Source organism: Chelmon rostratus, chromosome 7 (assembly GCF_017976325.1).
Source record: "Chelmon rostratus isolate fCheRos1 chromosome 7, fCheRos1.pri, whole genome shotgun sequence".
Classification (NCBI taxonomy): Eukaryota; Metazoa; Chordata; class Actinopteri; order Chaetodontiformes; family Chaetodontidae; genus Chelmon; species Chelmon rostratus.
In genome coordinates, this window is record NC_055664.1 from 5,435,738 (window position 1) to 5,456,090 (window position 20,353).

General features: G+C 42.2%; 1 protein-coding gene across 2 annotated transcripts in view; it reads right to left on the minus strand.

The window, feature by feature from the left end:
- Window positions 1–1,285: 1,285 nt before the first annotated feature.
- The window catches only part of acsl3a (acyl-CoA synthetase long chain family member 3a), a 29,745-nt gene continuing 10,677 nt past the window's right edge, over window positions 1,286–20,353 (minus strand). For both annotated transcript variants that reach the window (XM_041940216.1, XM_041940215.1), the window contains 12 exons: window positions 18,888–18,997; window positions 17,909–18,047; window positions 15,658–15,808; window positions 13,696–13,819; window positions 12,864–12,935; window positions 8,354–8,493; window positions 8,053–8,225; window positions 6,536–6,610; window positions 5,835–6,026; window positions 5,290–5,404; window positions 3,446–3,603; window positions 1,286–3,316 (listed from right to left, as the gene is read on the minus strand). In XM_041940216.1, the coding sequence (XP_041796150.1) occupies window positions 3,159–3,316; window positions 3,446–3,603; window positions 5,290–5,404; window positions 5,835–6,026; window positions 6,536–6,610; window positions 8,053–8,225; window positions 8,354–8,493; window positions 12,864–12,935; window positions 13,696–13,819; window positions 15,658–15,808; window positions 17,909–18,047; window positions 18,888–18,997 (1,607 nt within the window). In that variant the 3' untranslated portion in view covers window positions 1,286–3,158. The remainder of the gene's footprint in view (window positions 3,317–3,445; window positions 3,604–5,289; window positions 5,405–5,834; window positions 6,027–6,535; window positions 6,611–8,052; window positions 8,226–8,353; window positions 8,494–12,863; window positions 12,936–13,695; window positions 13,820–15,657; window positions 15,809–17,908; window positions 18,048–18,887; window positions 18,998–20,353) is intronic.

Here is a 20,353-nt window from a genome sequence, read left to right on the forward strand (position 1 = left end):
ATGGAAAAATACAGTTATGAAGGAACGCCAAGTGTTTAGAAACTGGTGATACGATGTGAACTAATCCTTGTCACTCAATAACACTCTGTGTATTGGGATCTACAGTTCAAATGCCACGCTGAACACATTTTTTTTAAATCTCCAGTAAAATTCCAGTTGTAGAAGAACTCATATCTTTTACACAAGTAAAAGTACCAATAGGACTATAAAAATACTTCACTACAACTGAATCTGATGGTGGAAGTACGGAGCTATTATCAGCACTGTACTTCCACTATCCTGTTCCCCTCTAAGTGAATATTATCATACACTGCATCAATAGATTTTTCATAAAAAATCACAATCACATTGATACATCAGTATAAATACTGATTAATACATATGTATCAATATCTTAACATGTTGCCATTGCTTGAGGTGGAGTTGTTTTTATCTGCTTTAAAAACAGTTTGGTGGTTTAGTCCAGTGGTTCCCAACCTGCGGGTTGGGAACTCCACACACAAAGCACTTGGGAGCAGGATAATTAAAGGGGCAGTTCTAGCTTCGGGACTTTAATCTTATAGAAAACTTTACCTTTCAAATAAATGTAATGGAGGAAAAGTGCAATATCTCCCTCTGACATACAGTAGTAGAGAAGAAGTGTAGCCGGACATGGAAATTAGTATTTTGAGTAGCTCAAAGTTGTGCAAGTTGTGTAGTACTGGAGTAAATAATAGTACTCAGTTACTTTTTCACCAGTGCAGAATTCTATATTAAAGTTAGGATTTTGGAAACATCATAAGGCTGCACGAGGTGCACACAACACCTGATGCACTGCTGTTTACAAGTGTTTGGTTCAGCTAAAGATTTATTTTGTTTCTGGGTCATAAGGTTGGCTCCTTTTCTTTTAAAAATGTGATCTCCAAGTGACTGATTTAATTTGAGTCAACTCCTCCCTTTTCAGCAGACACAGCCGAGGATCAGTCTGACGACCCTGAGAATTTACACCTCGATATTGTAATAAATGGTGAGCAGTTAATGGCTGAATTTGATTAGGTTCCAATCACTTGTGACTATTATTGAATTAGTGAGGGCTGATTTCACACAGTTCTGTTGTTTCAGAGGTACAGACATAAATACACGTCATCATCTGACTTTTGGTCACACCCACTGAGGCTGATATGCTTAATCCAAAAGAATTATAGGGCGATTATAGCAGACATATGAAATGTATTTCTCAGAAACAAAAAAACACTCCTGCATATAGACCAAACACAATCTTTATTTCCTTCATTTGAGTGTTTTTCCAATGGCGAATTACAAATAAATAGCTGGATGCACTTATGTTACAAGGCAGTGGAGCTCCAAAACTGCTCTATGATCATAAAGTTAAAATAGAGGCTATACATGTGCTTCCTCTGCTGATCACAGCTCCACATACATATATGTACACTTAAGGAGAAACATCAAATAAAAAATCAGTCAGGGATTAGAAAGGTGTGACTCAGAGTCATGGAGAAGGCAACAGGTGTCACATCGTGAGGGATACTGGGACCATGTTTGTGCCAAGTGTGGACTTGAAGAGTCACTCAGTCATTCTTGTGCAGATGACACAAATATGTGGCAAGGCTTTAAGCTGGTGAAGACAGTCCTGGGGTGTTTACTATGAAGCAAGTCGGACACAGCCAGGCTTTCTTTGCATGTCAGAGACAATGAGTATCACGACTGTGGTTAACAACTTTCTTTGTTATTCCAGGTCTTCTTCATCAGGCTCTGTTTGGTGCCCCATTTGACTCTTCTTCCTCACAAACTGGATCGATTATGTGCCGCCTACTTCAGTCCAGAGGAGCAGATCAGTATAATGGAGAACTATGAAGAATATAAAACAATTATTATAGCAAAAAGCAACACTGCTGCTGCAAATAAGGTAAAAGATGAATGCTGGCAGAAAACTGCTAATCCTGTAAATTTGTAAGTTGATATATGTATTTTACCACGCATTGTGTATTTAGGTCTGACACTGTGCCCTAATGAAGGACACATCAAAGTGAAATAATAATTTCTGAATAGACTAATGCATTTTCTCATCGGTGTCCTATAAACTGCAATACCAAGCAGCGTGAAACAGACCGGGCACAAAGACATAATCCTGAGTGGTCTGTTGTTACTGTGCCTTCATCATTCTCTTGATGATATGGATGGATGATATAAAGTTTAAAAGGGAAAAGGCATGTAGGTTCTCATAGCACACAGTTTGCATTGCTCTGATTACACATTTTTTACCAACAGCTCACCAAGTTGAAGAGAACCATCGTCATGACACTGAACACTCTGGCTGCGCGGCTAACCCATTAATCTCACTTCTTAGTTCACCCCTCAGCACAGTAAATGCTAAACACACACACTTTGTCAAAGTGTGCTTTTAGAAGCAGTGCATCCACGCACAATGAGAAAGCTTTATTCATGTCCTGTCTGTAACTGGCTTATTTAGACAAACATGATTTATCAAATATGACAATGATTACACAGACATTTCATCTGTAATACAAGAAAATAAATGTGCATTTTGTGCACAGTGTGGTCTGTGCAGCACATAAAAAGTATACTTTATCATTGTAGGAAAATACAATAGACTAAACAACAGTGCATCTTTGTTTCTTTTCTTTTTAAATAGCACAAATGTATGTCTTTTTCTAAAAACAGGCATATGGCCTTAAAAATTGTTCAACCAGATGTGATATGGCATTTTTACCAGTCTGCTCTCATTTGCCCTCAAATAACTGTATGCTTTTGGTGTGAAGATGTTCTGATGGGAGAGACCTCCCACGACCGTGGGTGTCACAGTCTGACTGTGGGTGGGAGACAAAATAAACCACTGGCAGAACTCAAAACATGTGACAAAAAAGACAAGAAAAAAAAACTCAGCTGAGCTTCTGCTCAGAAAGAGTTCAACAGACAACATTAGCCAACACGCCATCTGTTTCATAACTCACATCTGAAACAATAAAGACCTCCACACTGAGGTCATACACCTGGGTGAAGAAGGGGAAAAGGCAGCAGTGGACAGGGATCGTTTGTATCTTCCTCAACACGTGAGGAACAGTGAGAGGGTACTGAGAGCGTTCAGAATCAAGTGTTGGTCTGTGCTTTGAGAATGACCAATGCTGTGCCGGTCCTTGTTATTTCCCGCCGTACATCCTCTGGATGTCGTCCTGGTAGTGCCTTTTCAGCTCCTGGCGTTTGAGCTTGAATGCGTCAGTCACTAATCCTGTCTCAGGAGTCCACGGGTCTGGGCTCAGACGTATCTTGCGAGGGATCTCAAAGCGCTCTAGCTGGGCTGCGACAGAAGAAGAAGACACATCATATCATGACTGAAGCCCACACAGTTCCAACGTGGTAAAAACTGGACGGATCCACGTCTGGATCTCTGAGCTACAGCTTCAGCTAGTCTTTGACATCTTCTCACCTGCCAGAGCGGCCTCAGTGATGGCCTTGAGGACCAGTTCCTCCATGGCTTTACTGTTGCACAGCTCCTCCCATGAGCCTCTGATACTGTACCGGTCAGCCAGAGCCAGCAACTGCTTCTGACTGGGCACCACAAAGCCAATCACATATGTCTCATCACTGCAGAGCGGGTGGAGAGGAGACGATAAGAGGGAAGTGAAAGGAAAACAGAGCGCAGTTATTAAGTGACACTGGTCTTAATGTGCATTCTGGCAACTGAGCGTTTATCCGAGCGGGGTGATGGAGCACAAACATGTGCATGCACAAACCATCAATTCTTCACCAAGTGAGATATTTGCCATAAAAGGAAACAGAAACGGGACATGCCAGAGCAGAGTGTGAACAGACTGCAAGACATCTTTGGAGCAGTATCTGTTGCACTATGACACTCAACTGAATAAACATTTCAGGCTGCAGAAATATGCTCAGATTCAGGGTTAAGGTCTAAAATTTCATGCGTGGAGCAGGAGGCACCACCACCTTCAAAATCAGTTTTTATGTAAATGCAAATGTGTAACAGAGGTTGTAACTTCCCACGTAGTTCGATTCAGTCAAGTCAGTCAAAGGCATTAAAGGAATCACCTTTAGGAACTATTGAATGTTTGAAAACATCTACAATGTTTAAACAAGAAGATGATGCTTTTTGGTCATTAGGGGGCAGAAGAACGCAACAAGTTGAACATAAATGTAGCCGTGACATATTAACACCTTATAAAAGTTGATGCAGCCTAAAGGCAGCAACACCAGCATTCATGTGGAGCCATGTTTCTGGCCACTTGATGAAAGTTTCACAGTGACTTTCCTTCGAGCTCTGTTTTACACTATTCCAGCTCCTCAGAAAAATGTCTGGTGGTATAGCTGCAAGCTGTTCAGCGTAATTCTTTTTAATAAAGCGTAATTTCCCCCTGCAGTGAGACAGACCCACAAGTCGCGTGCCGTGAAAACCAAAGCAATGAGCTGAAAGAAACTAAAAAGTTCTGTTGTTCTGTTCTGTCTGCTGTCTGATGTGTAGAGCTGAGAGGGGCTGCACAGTCGGTGAAAAGTCTTTGTGAGTTCATCACTATGAGTGACTCCTTTCACATTACACATCGTCATTTGATTTATTTTGGACATAAAAATATTGCTAAACAACAGGGTGTACAAATAACCAACAGGCAATAAGAAGTCGGGATGAGGTGGCCAAAAACAGGCAGAAAAGTTAGAAAATGCTCTATATCATGTGTACACGGACATGTGTTGTGACTCATGTGACGTTCACATGTAGCAACTCAGTGATCGCCCCGCTGCTTTATGTGCAGTTATGTAACAGCTACTGTCAAGCAGTGGCCTTGACACTTCCATTCACCAAAAGAAAGCTCTTTCCTGTAAATGTCACAGAGGATAAACGATCATGCTGTGAGAGGTTGGTTTTACGGCTTTTTGCCGTAAGCAGCTACTTGCTGCTGATAGCAACAAGGTTGGAGATTGATGAGAGCGGTGAGACTGAAAGCAAATCCGTAAACTCGAAAGCAAAAACAATGAAATAAAAGAAGCTAAAAAGCTGCAGAGATGGATGATAATTCTCTGTGATTGTAATTTTAATTTTGACAATAAATAATATTGGTAAGTGCAGTTTTAACATTTAGTGACTGAGGAGAAGCTACACTAAAACTACTTGAATGGGTCCTCTCACATCTAACTGAAAATGTGAGCAAATGTGAGACATCCACATGTATTTCATGATTTCTGTATTTATGTATATAGTATGTGTGAACAACAGAAGCACACTGTAGTCCTCTCATGTGATGCACTAGCTCACACACGCACCTGTTGGCGTAGGCACAGATGTTGTCAACCAGAGGGCAGCTCTTCAGCATGGCCTCCACCTTTCCCAGGGAGACGTACTCTCCCGCCTGCAGCTTCACCAAGTCTTTCTTTCGATCTGGACACAGCAGAGAGAGCTGTCTGTGATACACATATGCAAGTGTGGACATGTTTGCATTTCTTAAGATAAAGAGAAGAAGGGGGGATGGACACGTGTTCCACTGCTTACATATCTGACCAGTGTCATCGAGATAACAGAGAAAATTCAGGGCTCCGCCTGAAGTAAACAGGACGGTGGAGTAATTCTTGGAAGTGAGGTAAAATCTGATTTGTTAAAAGGTTTCCTGCCAGACTGATTGATGGAGGAGGAACAGAGAGGTTGTCTGGAAAAAATCCAGGAATCTGGGGAACAATGCTGGCCATTTGTGCTTTTGATGTAGCAGCATCTGAAGCAGTGCAGATTACCACCTGTAAAACCAGCTATGCATGCACCACACATCCACCCACTTCACTATTCCACCACCACCCCTCCATCCACCTTTCCTCACCAATTATCTTGAGGCATCCGTCTTCGTGAAACTCTCCGATGTCTCCTGTGCAGAACCACCGCTGGCCGTTTTCATCTACAAAGAAATCTTCTCTGGTTTTCGCCTCGTTCTTGTAGTATCCCATGGTTACGCTGGGTCCACCAATCAGAATCTCTCCTCTTGGATGCGGCTTGTCGGTGCAACGGTAACCACCTGGGAGCAGGGTTTAAAGTCAGTGGAAGGCAATGACAACCGCAATAAAACAAACATTCTCCTGATTCTGCTATATACCAGTTTTGCAGAGATAAAAATCTGACAGCACGCTTACTTTAAATTCCATTTCTGCTGTGCGAACCAAGCGAGCAATAAACTCAACTTGATAAGCATCATGCTTCAACAGAGTGCAATAAAAAGGAGTTATGATCCCTGATGTAAAAAGATGGAAGTTGGACAGGAGTGGAAGGGAAACAAGTATGCTTTCCTTACAAGGTCATGGACCAACTACTGTGATCTCTCCTGAAATGCTGACAGTCTCACTGGCCTGGGAAATGCTTAGTGGCGGATGGATTGCTAAACTCAGAAAAGTGTGTGTGTGTGTGCATGAGATGACACATAAGAAAGAAAAGCAACAAGGACTGGTGTGTGTCCCTGTGACTCCACGTGACACTGTGCAGCATTTCATCATGGATTCTGTGTGCTGCTCCTCTCCCAGTCTCACTCACCCTCCACCCAGTCTTTGAGCTTGATCTCACAGCAAACCAGCGGCCTGCCCACTCTCCCAGTGCTGTAGTCCCACACTGGAACAGACAACACACACACACGCACGCGCACACACACACACACACACGCACGCACGCACGCACGCACGCATGATCAGGAAGCGCACGAGCATCAAGGAACGACATTTATTACCATGGCAACACGACCTCACTTGTTCCCTCGCCATGGAAACCCCATCCCCAAGGAATGTCCACATAACAGTGTTTTCCTGGCTCGAATGACCGCAGTGGAGAGTGACGGGCAGTGGGCTGCTCTGTTGGTTTAGTCTGCCTGGGAAAGGCTGGGAGTGTTTCCATTATTTGACATGTGTTGGCAATGAAGCCAATAGATAAGCTATGAAGTTCAAAACAGATTACTGGGATAGCCATCACCACCACAGATATGACTGGCATGATTTTACGCACATTATAAAGAGATAAGAAAATGATTTCTCTGTTTACGAGAGGCAGTAAGTAATGTCTGCATTTTTTGGGGGCTGACAATCAACTGTTTTTATTTTGCAAAACAAGATGAGCAAAGACTTTCATATCCCTTAATTTAGTTTTAGTTTTACAGCAGTTTAGTTTATGCTAACTGGGTCCTTGATGAAGTTGGACTTGTTGCTAATGTTGATTTTTTTTCCACACCACTGTTTTCTTTTTCGATGCAGATTACCTACTCCCTTCTCTGTTCACTTCAGCCCACGCACAATATAGCTACTTATTACTTTCCTCTCATCCGTTTTCCCATCCCTGCTGTAAAATTCTCCTTCCCCCTTCATGTCCTCCCACTGCTTTTATCTCTGCTTGTAGGTTGTGGAAACATTTTCTTAATAACTTCCCACAATTGCTCAATAATGTGCAGCTTTTCCAGTTAATAAATCCTCATTTGGAGCAAATTCTTAGTTTAATTTCAGTCTAGTTAAAAAGCAGTCGTTACTGTTGATATATTGCTGTCCTCCACACTGAGTTATTGCAGATAAACAAGGCTAAGAGTCTATGGTCATGCTAGTGGCTCTGTGACATTAGCACAGCAGCTACCATCAATATATATATATGTATGTGTGAGTGTATATATGTCTGTATGTATGTATGTGTATGTGTGTGTGTGTGCCTGTGTGTATATTTTTGTATATATATATATATATGTGTGTGTATATATATATATATATATATACATATATATGTGTATATATGCACACACACACACACACACACACACACGTATTGCACAATATTGGACAAATTTTAACCTGAGGGACTGACAGATCCCTAAACCTGTTGCAATTCACCCTGAGGGGTACATGAACGTTTGTACCAAATTTCATGTCGGGAACATCAAAGTAATTAAGTACAAAATTTCATGGCTATCATCCGATAGTTGGTGGGTTCATAGTGATATTCATATTCCTAAATATTTTTATAATATTTCTACTTCGTTTATAACTGTATACTACTGTGCAGCCATCGTTACTGCTTACTCTCGCTAATGGTTCCAACGCCGCAGGTCTCCGTCAGGCCGTACCCCTGACCCACCGGACAGCAGAAACACACATTCATGAAGCGTTGTGTAGCGGCGGAGAGCGGTGCTCCACCTGATAACAAGACTCGTATCTGACCTCCCAGCAGAGAGCGAACTTTCTTGAACACCAGCCTGGATAGATGAATGGCGTAGATTAACAGGGGAGGCATGTGAACCTGAGAAAAACATGCTCTTCTATTGGTTGAGGAAATTCTTTGCAGCTCTTATCAAAATGCCACTGTAACAACTCATCTACACACTTGTCACATAGAGGTGTGCTGTATCCTTTGAGGAGCTGCTCCAGTTTGTAGTTGTACGCCAGAATGAAGAGCGTTCTCTGGACAAAGTTCATCTCCTCCACCTTGGTCATCACGTTCTTATAGATCCGATCCATGATCTCCTGGAACCAGGCAGGGGAGCAGAGATGGTGTCACAGAGACAAAGACAGAAGTGAGGCCAAATGAACAAATAAGAGAAAACTGTAAAGGAAAAAAAGCAGAGGCAATATGTAAGACTGATGCAGAGGAAGACAAAAGACAGAAAAGAATGAAGAAGAAGGATAAATTACAGTCAGACAATATGGTGAGATAAGATAAATGTTGGTTATTAAGTCCTGTTCTTATCTGTCTGGTGAAAAGATACACGTTTACGAGACAGGAAGTGCAGCACAGTTGCATTGCCTTCACAGCTCCTGATGTGGGACCCAGCGGAGTGGAGATTCTGCCACAGGCCACTGGATCTGAACTACAGAGGCACAGTACGTATATACTTGACTAGGTTAAACCCAAAAGACATTTGGGTCATCAATTATATTTAGAGCTCCTTTTCTGTTAGCATTTTTTAAGTGTACTGGGATGGGTACAAAGAAAAGCTGAGGAAGCTGAAGTTGGGTCCCAGCTGTGGTCGCACATGACCCAGATGATTTAAGAGTGCCGGAACTCGTAAAAAAAAAAAAAAAAAAAAAAGCACAAGAACAGAACAACTTTCTCTGAATACAACAAGTCCATACAACTAGTCCAGAGTAGGTCTGTACTGATTGCAGATCAGCTCATATATTGACGACAGAAGTGGTGATCATCGACTGGTTTTAAGCTGTTAGGGTCATTTCAACTAATTCACTATCATAATTAAAATGTTATAAAAAATAATCTAGAATCAGTGCCCTACTGTGCCTTCAGAAATGTCTGTGCTGAAGCAGCATGTCCACCTGCTGACCCCCATTAATCAGCATGACTAAGAAGTTCATTTTAAATCCTTACTCACAAACCAGTTTGCCATCTCTGTTCTCTGTGTGCCTGCTCACCAAGACTTTGCTCTGCCTTCCATCTTCGTAGTTAGCATTATGGATATGATTTGGATTGTGATCATTCCAATAAGATAATGTTAAATGGAAATCCCCCCACCCCCTCCTACTCCCACTGCCCCCTGGAGATCGGATTGCCTATCAGCGATGCCAAGTGACCACGACTGGAGCATATGAAAACAGAAAAGACAACCCAACCGTAGACCAGAGGAACACATGCGGAACGTGTGTTCTTAAGTTTGGTTACATAACAGCAAGGCTCCCCAACGGATTAACCAAAACAAGTGACCTACAAAACAAGAGGGAAACCAAGGGGATCCACTAGAGTGAAGCTCTGGGTGGGTTACATGAAAAACCGAAGAGAACTGCAGTTCCACCTGTAGAGGAGAGTGAAACCTGTACATGAAACTCAGCAGATCTGAATCCTTCTCTCTCAGATGCTAGTTGTTAGGCGTGGTTTAAGGCTAAGGTATAGACACGTTGTGTGAATGAATCCCTCAGTTTGACTAATGCGTGCAGGAAAGTACAGCAATCTGTAAAAATTACAGACAAAGTAAAAGAAAAACGGGCTTACAGCAAAATTTTGTGAAGTTGTAAGATGACTTAAGGACACAGCCACCACACGTTGCTAGTTTCTGGCTAAAATATTAAGAAACTATTGGCAACATAAACATCAAGCAGACTGTTTTGGTTTCTGTTTTGCAGCTAGATGCTTGAAAAATCCCACCAGCCACTCAGTAAATTTGGATGAATGTGGTTGGTGCTATGCAGGTAAAACTGTGTAAAGTGTTTATGAGAGTGAATTGGGCCTCAGTGAATCTGTTTATTTAGTTTTGCTTTCGTTGGCAGTAACTTGGATAAAATGGGGTGAGCTGGTGATAGCAACAGGGCTGTGCTGGGAACTGCAACATCAAAGGAATTGATGTTATTTTGCATCTTGGCCACAACACTGATGTATGCCTATCTCGACTACTCTCAAAGGGACCGCAGTGGAGAGAACTGAAACCCTCAGATCAGAAACACCTCGTCTTCCAAATCAGCAGAGCATCTTTTAATGGTGGACTCATAGTTTAATGGGGAAAAGGGCACAAACAAGCAAAAAAACAAACAAACAATAAAAATGGCTGGTCCTTGTGTGTGTGAAGCTAAAGCAGTGAGAGAGGAAGTCGAGTAGGATTCATGCAGCAGCCCGCTGTCATATCACAGCAAACAATTTGTACGTGTGTGTGAGTATGTGTGTTAGTGTGTGTGTCGTGGGGATAACCACATGGGGCTTTCTCACGTTCTGTTTACAGCTGTGAATGGTTCCAGACATCGGGGCCCTCTGCCCTTTACACTACGACCACTGGGAGATGGGGGTGGGGGCGGGGCTGAGCTCATGGTGTGAGAGAGAGGAGAACAAACAGCGGCAAGGGCTTAGGAGTTATATTATAATCTCCTGACCCTGTCAGGGTCATATCAGATTTCTTCATGACAGTTAAAGGTTGGTCATATCTACATATATTTCATTCTCAAATATAAAAACATCAGTTTAGCCATCTTTGGGGTTTGAATAAATAAAAATCATTATCTTTTTGTGTTTGGCATAACAGAATGAAGACCACTGATATGCAAACCTCTTTGTGACAGATCTGCCTTGTTGAATCAAAGTCTGCTGCAACATCACAGCAGAGTCATGGCTTCATTATTTATAATAGCCTTGACTTCCAGTTAATAAACCTTAAAAATACCGGCAAACATACACTGAGAAGTAAAGTAAAGTAAAGAGATGGTAACTTTATAAAATTTATTCAGAAAAGCCCATCATGTCCATCATGATGGGCTTCTTTTTGAAGCAGTCAGTGGATATTAGCCACACACAACTTTTGTCATTACTCTTTGACAGGCTGTCAGTTCTGACACTCTTTACAACATCTATGTGAATTTTATGATCCAGCTACAGTAGACCACAACAGAGGTCTGACCAGAACCTTAAACTAGCAGCTGAAATAAGTTGTAAACATAAGATTAACGCGTTATCACACAATAAAGTTGGTATTTACTGCTTATTTACACATCCAGCATTTACGCAGGGACATTAGCATTGTTGTCATAAAGCCCTAATGTCTTACATAAAGCACTGAATGGTCTTGTTGTTGAAAGGAGGGAAATATCTGATTCTTTAGCTGCTAAATTCTCCGGCTAGTTGCTAACGTTGTCTGTCTGCCATTTGGTGCTGGGCAGCAAGTGTTCAGAGGGGTTTAGAGCCTTTTCAGTCAAAACAGCTGCCTCCTGAAAGATGTTGATGAGATCAGTGTGATTGAACCAAAAGTTGCAGGCCATGAAAATCAAAACAAATAGGCTGAAAGATGCTAAAATGCACCACAGAACTGAGGGGAACTACAACATAACTAATAAAGCTCTGTGGGTTTGTCACTACAAGCAACCCCTTTCATATACACAGACTATTTCAAATATATTTTTTCCGGTTAGCCTCACTGATTAGTGGTTTTCTTAAGGCTACACAGCTGTTCAGTCCCAGTCCCTTGAGTTCCCTTCGCATTGTGCGTGTGGAAATGCTTTTACTTTCACTATTAAACATAGCCCTGAGTTCTACTGTTGTTTTTCTTCGATTTGATCTCACCAAACGCTGATTACGATCATTGAGGATTTTTTTCCGGCCACATTTCATCCTTGAAGATGATGGATCCCCACTATCCTTCCAGTTTTAGTAGTTTCTGCAATCTCCTTAGATGTTTTCTCTGCTTGATGCTTGCCAATGATTTGACCCTTCTCAAACAGACTTACATCTTTTCCACGACCTTGGGATGTGTCTTTCGACATGGTTGCTTAGGAAATGAGAAGCAACTCATTGCACCAGTTGGGGTTAAATAACTTGTTGCCAGCTGAAAGATAATCGCCCATGCAGTAATTGCCCAATAGGAGGCTCATACCTATGTGCTTAGTTAAATCCAGGTGGCGACTTTTTTTTTTGGCAAGGCAGTGTATATATATATATATATATATATATATATATATATATAAACATATCTAAATTGGAGGGTATATTGGTTGATGTGATTGCAATTATTAATGTATATTGTTCTGCCACCCCTTAAAGTCTTCATGTTCCCCTCTTGTCACCCCATGTATATTTCTCTTGATCCGTCCCTGAGCACTAGCCAACCTCAGAAATGCCATTTTAGCCCCTGCGTGTCTAACATTGTTTAGTGATGAAGAGCAGCATTGGCGAGTAGGAGGCATAGAGTATTTACGTCACAGTCAGTCCAGACCCAGGCCTGCTGGACTTTGTCACTGCTCTCCGCAGCTGGACTATGAACGTAATCTGACTAGAAGTCTGACCTGCTGCCAGACGAGGCCAAACAGCATTGTTTGAAACACCAACTTAAGGCGAAGGTAAAGCCTTCTCAAACACTGTACTTTATCATACGGCGTGTTGAGATGATGAGTGTTCTGTCTTGGCGTACCGGGACAGCTGCCATCAGAGTGGGCTGCAGGACGCTGGTGTCTCCCTTGGCTCCCTTCTTGATCTTTGTTGACTTTGGGTGAGAAAAAGAAGCAGTATCACAACAATGATTGTACACATCAGATTTGAAGATTATCATTTGGACCAAGACTTGCTCAACTAGTGCCAAATATTTTTAATCGATGCTAAGATTTCTTGTACAATCCGCAACACAGGGTGTAGAAAACATATCTGGCCACTACATACTAAATGCTTTCTTTGGGCTCTGTTTTTGCATCCGTACAGTGTCACACCAGTGTACTGATATTTTCCTGGGATGCACTGAGGCTATGTCATCGGCTGCGCTGCTTTGGTATTTGGTGGTATTGAAGTGCAGATAATTATTGTCTGGATCGTTGTGAATGTGCACTATCACACATGAAAAACATGGTGGCAGTAGGATGTTCAGCGCATCACATTTTCTTTGGGAAAAACCCTCAACAGGATTCCCAAACTGTCAGTGAGTCATAACTGCATGCATGCATTAACATTCATAATTAAACATGCAGTCACAAGAAGTTTGACTAAAAGTAAGTTACAAAGTTACCCATAATCAAGTCCACAGCCACACTGTGGTTAGCACTGAAAATATTGGTGTTCAATAACCAGCCCCAGCTGTACAACGTGAACATACAGTATGTCTAGGGCAATGTACTGTGGTCGAGAAGCTCATCCGGTGGGGTGGAAAACAAAAAACAACCTCTACTGCATTCCCTTATTGGATTGTACAATATACAATGTACATTATGTTTATGATGAAATGCAAAAACATACCTGTTTCAGTCTTACTGTACCTGGTCAGCTAGAGTCTGAGGTGAGGAGTAGCCAATCCTACAGCCGTGAGAAATACATACGAGCTCTGCACTGAGCTCCAGGACGTGGGCGAGAGGCAGGTAGCCAATGTAGGTGTCCTCCTCACTGTAAACATAAAGACACACTTACAAACAGGTCAGAACGTAATCAGTGCTATCTCATTCAAGCATTAACTAATCTAACGATGTTCAAAAAGATGAATAAATGCAATTTATACATCTGCAATCTGCTGTGCAATCACATTTAACCATAAATCAAATGATAGTAATCTTTAAAGAGATAGATGATGACAGGTTATGTGTACAAAAGAGGGGCCATCTTTTCCTTTTTTTTTTACCCTATATCAGTGTGAACAGACTACTTAAAAAATCATATTGATCACTATATAATTAACTAGAAATTGCTCTCAGACCTCCACCAAGCAGGCAGCCTGTGCTCAATACAAACCCACAGCAACTATGAATGAGTCCTTATCTCAAAAACTTCTCTTCTGGATCCCAGGGAGCAAACGAAAACACTCAGTTTGGGACTCAATACAGTAGTCGGCCAATGAAAATAAACCCATGTCACGTCTCTTACGTCTGCTTGACAAGCTTGGTGATTTTAGGACAACTCCAGAGGTACCTCCCATCTTTTGGCCATGCCAGGGAATGACCAGCGTGGGAGCTGGGTGGTTTCATGGTGGGTGCATGAAGCAGAGAGGATGGAGATTCACCAGATTCAGTAGAATGGGCGAATTCCATTCTGCGGGCTGGATGAGAAGCTTTGCCGGTCTGGATATGGACCACAGGCCACCAGTGGACCATCACTGTTCTAGGGAGTCACATTTGAATGAACGTGTATGCAACTCATGGCATACAAGAGGAAAGCTATAATTTTTATAAGACGACTGACTGAGATCGTAACGTCGTTAAGCCCTTTGACCTCCATCCTTCCCACCCTTACTCCAGTACTGCCAGTATTTTCCTCCACTCTTACTGAACTCCCTTTCTTCTGCATTTCCTCTCACCCCCATCTCATTCCCCAGGGAGGCTCGGCTCTTGTTTTTATGTAAACACTTGTGTTGTATGATGGTAATTACAGGCTGACTCATACTTGTGCACGTTCTCAGCTGACATGGATGCCTCGACCAATAAGTCAGCCTGAAGGAGCATTTGGCATTTTTCCTTAAACACAGCGCTATCAGACAACCTTATAGCCGACAACATTTTAGCCAGTGAAGCAGCAGATAAGAGGAAGTTAATGTCCTCGCTGCGCTGACATAATGCAATTTAAACTGCTTGTCTCTTCTGCAGATACACTGAGCTGAGGAGACTTTCTCAGGCATAAGCAGATTCAGGAGCACCCTGCTCACTTTGGGCAAACAGTGATCGTGATAGCAATAAAAAGGCAATAGTGAATAATTCTGTTCAGTCTCAGAAACTGTCAAACGGCTTGACTTTGATTAGTTTAAAGGAACAGTTCAAGATTTTGGGACACATGCATTTTTGCTGGTCGTGGATTGTGTGACCTTTGGACAGAGCCAGGCCAGCTGTTTCCTCCTGTTTCCATTCTTTATGCTAGTGTACAGACCTAAGAGTGTTATTCATTTACTCATCTGTTTCTAAGTGAATAAGCAATTTTTGATACTAGTACATTCCTTGAGAAATATAAACACGGTTTACTTTAAGTTGACAAAATAAAGTCAGACTACAAGCAGACATACAGGAACTTTTGCCCCCTAAAAAACACAGTCTAGAATTGACAAAATTATGATTAAAATAGGGGATCTGATCAAAGAATCAGTAAACTAGATTACAAATCTGAGCAGACAATATAGGAAATATGCTGCAAGCATACAGTCCGATGATAAACAAAAAAAGAACTAAAATGTCCTGCATGCTATGTGTCACATGTCCAAGTGTGTGGCATATGGTTTTTAGATACGAGTTTGTGTTGCCTACCACAGGTTGGGTGTCCGCTCGGCCATTCCTGTGATGCCAGCGATGATGTTGCCATGGGAGATCATGACACCCTTTGGTATGCCCGTGGATCCGCTGGTGTACATAATGACTGCAATGTCTGAAGGCAGTGGCTGCTTACGCTCGCGTGCCGCTGTAATGTGAACAGAGAAAACACGCAAAACACAAACACGCATATGAGCTGATTACGACAGAGCTGGCTTGTAACATGACACTGTCATTTGTGTATATTGTATTTATACAGCATATTAACTGGCTACACACACACACAGCCCCCCCCCCCCACACACACACACACACGAGAACACAGACTAAAGTGTAACAGCTATGCACAGAAATGCCTCCATGTTTATACATTGTCCACACAGACACATTCTTGGAATAAAAGCAATGGCCTCTGTGTGTTGTATGTGTGCAGGACAGTCAGATTCTATAAAAGAACATGAAGCGGGTGTCCAAGGCTGAGGAAATATTTAAAAGTGTCTGTAATTCAATAGAGGCCGTGTAAAAGTTCAAACACATGGATGGAAAATAGTCAGCTGTGATATTAAACAATCAGACTCCTCTTGGCACAATGAACAGCTTGTGTCTGACTGTGCTAGCCAAAAAACACTGTCTCCTTTACCCCCTTTGTGACACTCTTTCATCATGCTCTTTATTTTCTGTCTTATTAGGCACTTCAAGCAGGGGTGCAACGGCTTGCAAAACTCACGGCCCAGATCGTGTCACAGTTTTTGAGTCCATTTTTCACATCAGAAGAAAAAGAGGGGGAGGGAACAAATGCAATTTTGCTTTCCATTTATTCTGTAAAACAGTGAAAGCAAAGAACTTTTGCCCTTCATTAAAGACCATGGAGATGCAAACAGCATTCAAGATGTCCAATTTGACACCAGACAAGATTAAGTAATGTAGTCGTGTAGTAATTTCCTTATAATACCAAGTAAATCGGAGGTAAGAAGGTGTCACGCATTATTCTCCTGGATTTCCAGTTAAGATCTTAGATGACGTCAAATTTTGACATGCGTGCCATGGGGAGGGGTCCGTACAGATCATGGATCCACTACGTTTCACTACACGACTAACTTCAGCTGTGTATTTGGTGGGTACTGCGTTATCTTCTGTCGATCCAGCCCTGGCTGTCCATGCATGCAACAAGTATTTACTTCAAGTACTCTAATGCAAGTGTGAGTCTTCAGCTGATACTAAAAGTTGGATGTTATAGGTGTGCAGACTGCGCTGCTAACTCTGAAGACCCGGGTTATGCTTCAAAGAAACTAGTTCACACTACGTGTCGTCCATCCACATCTGAAGGCAGAAGTGTCTGTAGCTGCTTCAAATGGCCACACTTGAAGGTGGAAATGCAATGCAAAATGCAATAAGGCGTACAAACAGGAATAACGTTCTGACAATCTTTTTCCAAAGGAATTAATGGTGCTGCTCTCCTTTCTACACAAAACGTGACAGAGGGAGTTGTGCAACGAATGAAAAAAGTTACTTTGTGCCACTCTTCATGTGTGATGTGAGAAATTTTTCTTTCTGTTCGGCATCTTTTTGAGTGTGGCAGGCCCCAAAAAGACCAAACAGAGGATGACAGGAGGCATAAAGGAGAGGAAGGGAGAGTAGAGTACATTACAGGGGGAGGGCCTCCCCTCTTCCTCTTTCCTCTTACTCAGATACGAGTCATGTAGGAGTGTGTGCTCTGAGACTTGATGTCATGTGAAGTTAACAGTGCTGTGTGTAAACATGACCCTCCCTTATATCCCAGAGCTCCATCCTCCCTTCCTAAACCTACTTCCTTCCCTCTCTATCTGCACATGACACTACCAGCTTCTCTTGTTTTGGGTCAGTCAGTTCAAGGGGCCACACTAAAAGGCAAAGAGGGGGCGAAAATGTTCCCTCCTCCATCCAACCCGCTAAGTGAATAAGCATTGTATCGACTTTAATCTGACACAGATGTGAGCACTTCCTCATTCACATGACCCAATGGGACTGATACCAATCCACCCCCACCCTCCTACCCCGAGAAAACCCCACCATAACCGTCCCTTTTAGAGTGGGACTATATTTTACTATCTTTTTCTAAGAGTTTTAAACTATGCTACTAAAACAATGGGGATGCACAGAGGTTAGATAAGCAGAGGTTTTGGAAGGCTGATAATGATATATTTGATTCATTCTAGGGGCATCTGTTGATGGTGCTCTTTTTCACACACACACACATACACAGGCTCACCATTCTCAGGACTGGCTCCCAGCTTCTGGACTGCAGCCATGTTGTGGACACTGATGCCACGTGGATAGCCGGGCCATGAGCTCGGTGTGTTGTCCACTACGATGATATGCTGCAGGCTCGGAACTTCAATTAGGATGCCCTGATACAAATACGACAAGCACACGGGTATTGTGTACACATTAGCACGTGATGAGAAGCAGGTTTCTTCTTAGACAAGCGGCAGGCACGTCATCTTCATCAATATTTGGGCTGAGAGCGGATGTGTGAGAGTGAGCAGAGGAGCTATGTTTATGCCACCTTGATAAAAGGGGAGATGAGCTGCACGAGCACCATTCATCTTTGGGGATTGAACCTGTCAAAAACAGTCCTTAACATCCAGCATGTGTACTTCCTCTTGTTTTTATGTCTCTATGGTGACACACTCTGCCTCTCAGATTCTCTCTGATGGATAACAGCGACCTGAAGTTGCCTATTGTCATATTACTGCTCTAGTCATGTAGACAAGGGACACTCTGATGTCAGGAACCACTGACAGATTTTGGATCAGTGATATAAACCCATATTAACTTAGTTTACTTGGCTTTGTTTGCAGGAATAGACAAACAAAAAAACGTCTTTTTCGACCTTCAAACTAACGTTTACTGTTACAGTCTTCTTGCGCTTCTTGCAGTGGTTTGTTGTGTATCCGGTCTTTTGTAACCAAACCACTTCCACACCACTGAAGTCGCTCCCTGTGGAGCTGGCAGCAATATCACTTTCACTTTCAGCCTGGCTTGTTGTTGCTGTGTGTCACGGTATAACGTTATTACATCAACAAGACAGAATATTGTCATTATCACTACATACCTTTTCATATTAAATCATATTAAAATTATACTTACATTATCCTGAGCAACATTATTTGGCACACCTGTAGTTTAAGCGTGTGTAAACAGAATACATTTTCAGCACACCTTTGTGTGGCGGTGTGTATTCTAACCTTGAGTCTGGTCTCCAGGAGCTCTCTGCTGGTGATGATGTGGGTGACCTGAGTCTCATTCAGCCCATGAGCAATGGCTGGACCTCCCAGGGTGGAGTAAATGGTGACCACTGCAACACACAGGCATAAAAAAAATATTATCACATATTACTCAATCATAAATATTCTATAGGCCTTTTCTCTTCAGTTTATTTACACATGTCATGTAACACAGTTAATCACTTCCAACAGTGGTAGACAGATCAATCGGTCTATCACTGAGGCTGATACCTGGTATTTTGAGATAATGAGCCTTGGGTGATGCACTAGAAATAAATATTGTTCATATATTTTTATTTATTTATGCAAGATTAAAAAATTAAAAATGAACGCTGTTCATTTGGGTATTTTCTGTGGACATTTTTCTAGTAAGTGCACCGCAGACAGAGAGAGCATCTACTTAAGCAGACAACAACATTAGTGTTGAAGAAAAGTTCATTTAAGCAATTGTTTCTTGTTTGTTATTATTAAAATATCATACTTTATCAGATGCAAAAAAACAACACGGTATCTGCATCTGCATGTATCAGCCATCAGCCGCGCCGCTCTTTAAATATCAGCCATTTCATTGGTTACCGGTTAAAAGTCACACTTCTTGGAATAAACAGATAACTTAGTGTTTTTGCTTGATCCGGCTCGCAGCCCACAATGACTCCATATCTGTATGCCTTTTCTCAAATGTCAGCCAGACGTTTAATCCAAATTCAGGGGAAGTGTCACTAAAGGGAGCTTTCAGATTTGACATTTTTCTGCGCATGTGAGTGCGTGTGTGTGTGTGTTACCACACTCTGACAGTGAAGCATGTGTGAAGACGGACAATGTACGTGCGCTCTGTCTACGCCGCTCATCCGTTTTGGCTTGGCCCCTCCCGCACTGATGACATCATCAGCCACCTCAAGAGGCCTCAGCGCAGCATTTGAGCCAATGGGACACAACCTCTCAGTGCCTGATAAGCTCTTCTGGGGATATAAACAGTATTGGTATGTGAGGGAGGCTGTGTGTGTGTGTGTGTGTTATGACTAAGAGCATATGTCTGATGGAGCGCTGGTATGTGTGACTGCAAACTTGTGTCCACATGGGAGCATCAGTAGTTGGAGCTATTGGGGTTGGAGTTTTAATAGCTTCTATTAAAATCAGCTATTGACGAGTCAGTGTTTGGACACCCAAACATGATACTCATACGTGATTGTTGAATATGTCCTTCTAAAACCATGAACCATCAGACTGGCAGTACAGCAGTGACCTTTACCCCTCGCGTCCCCACCTGACTCAGACTGGCTAACTTTTGACTTTTCCCACTTATAAAAAATTCATACGGTTTTCATTTTTCCCACACGTTGATTACATACTTGCCGCAAACTGTCAGGTCAACCCTCGCTTCTGAGAAAAAACAGACAGAGGAAGAGAAAAGGGGTGAGAGTGAAAGA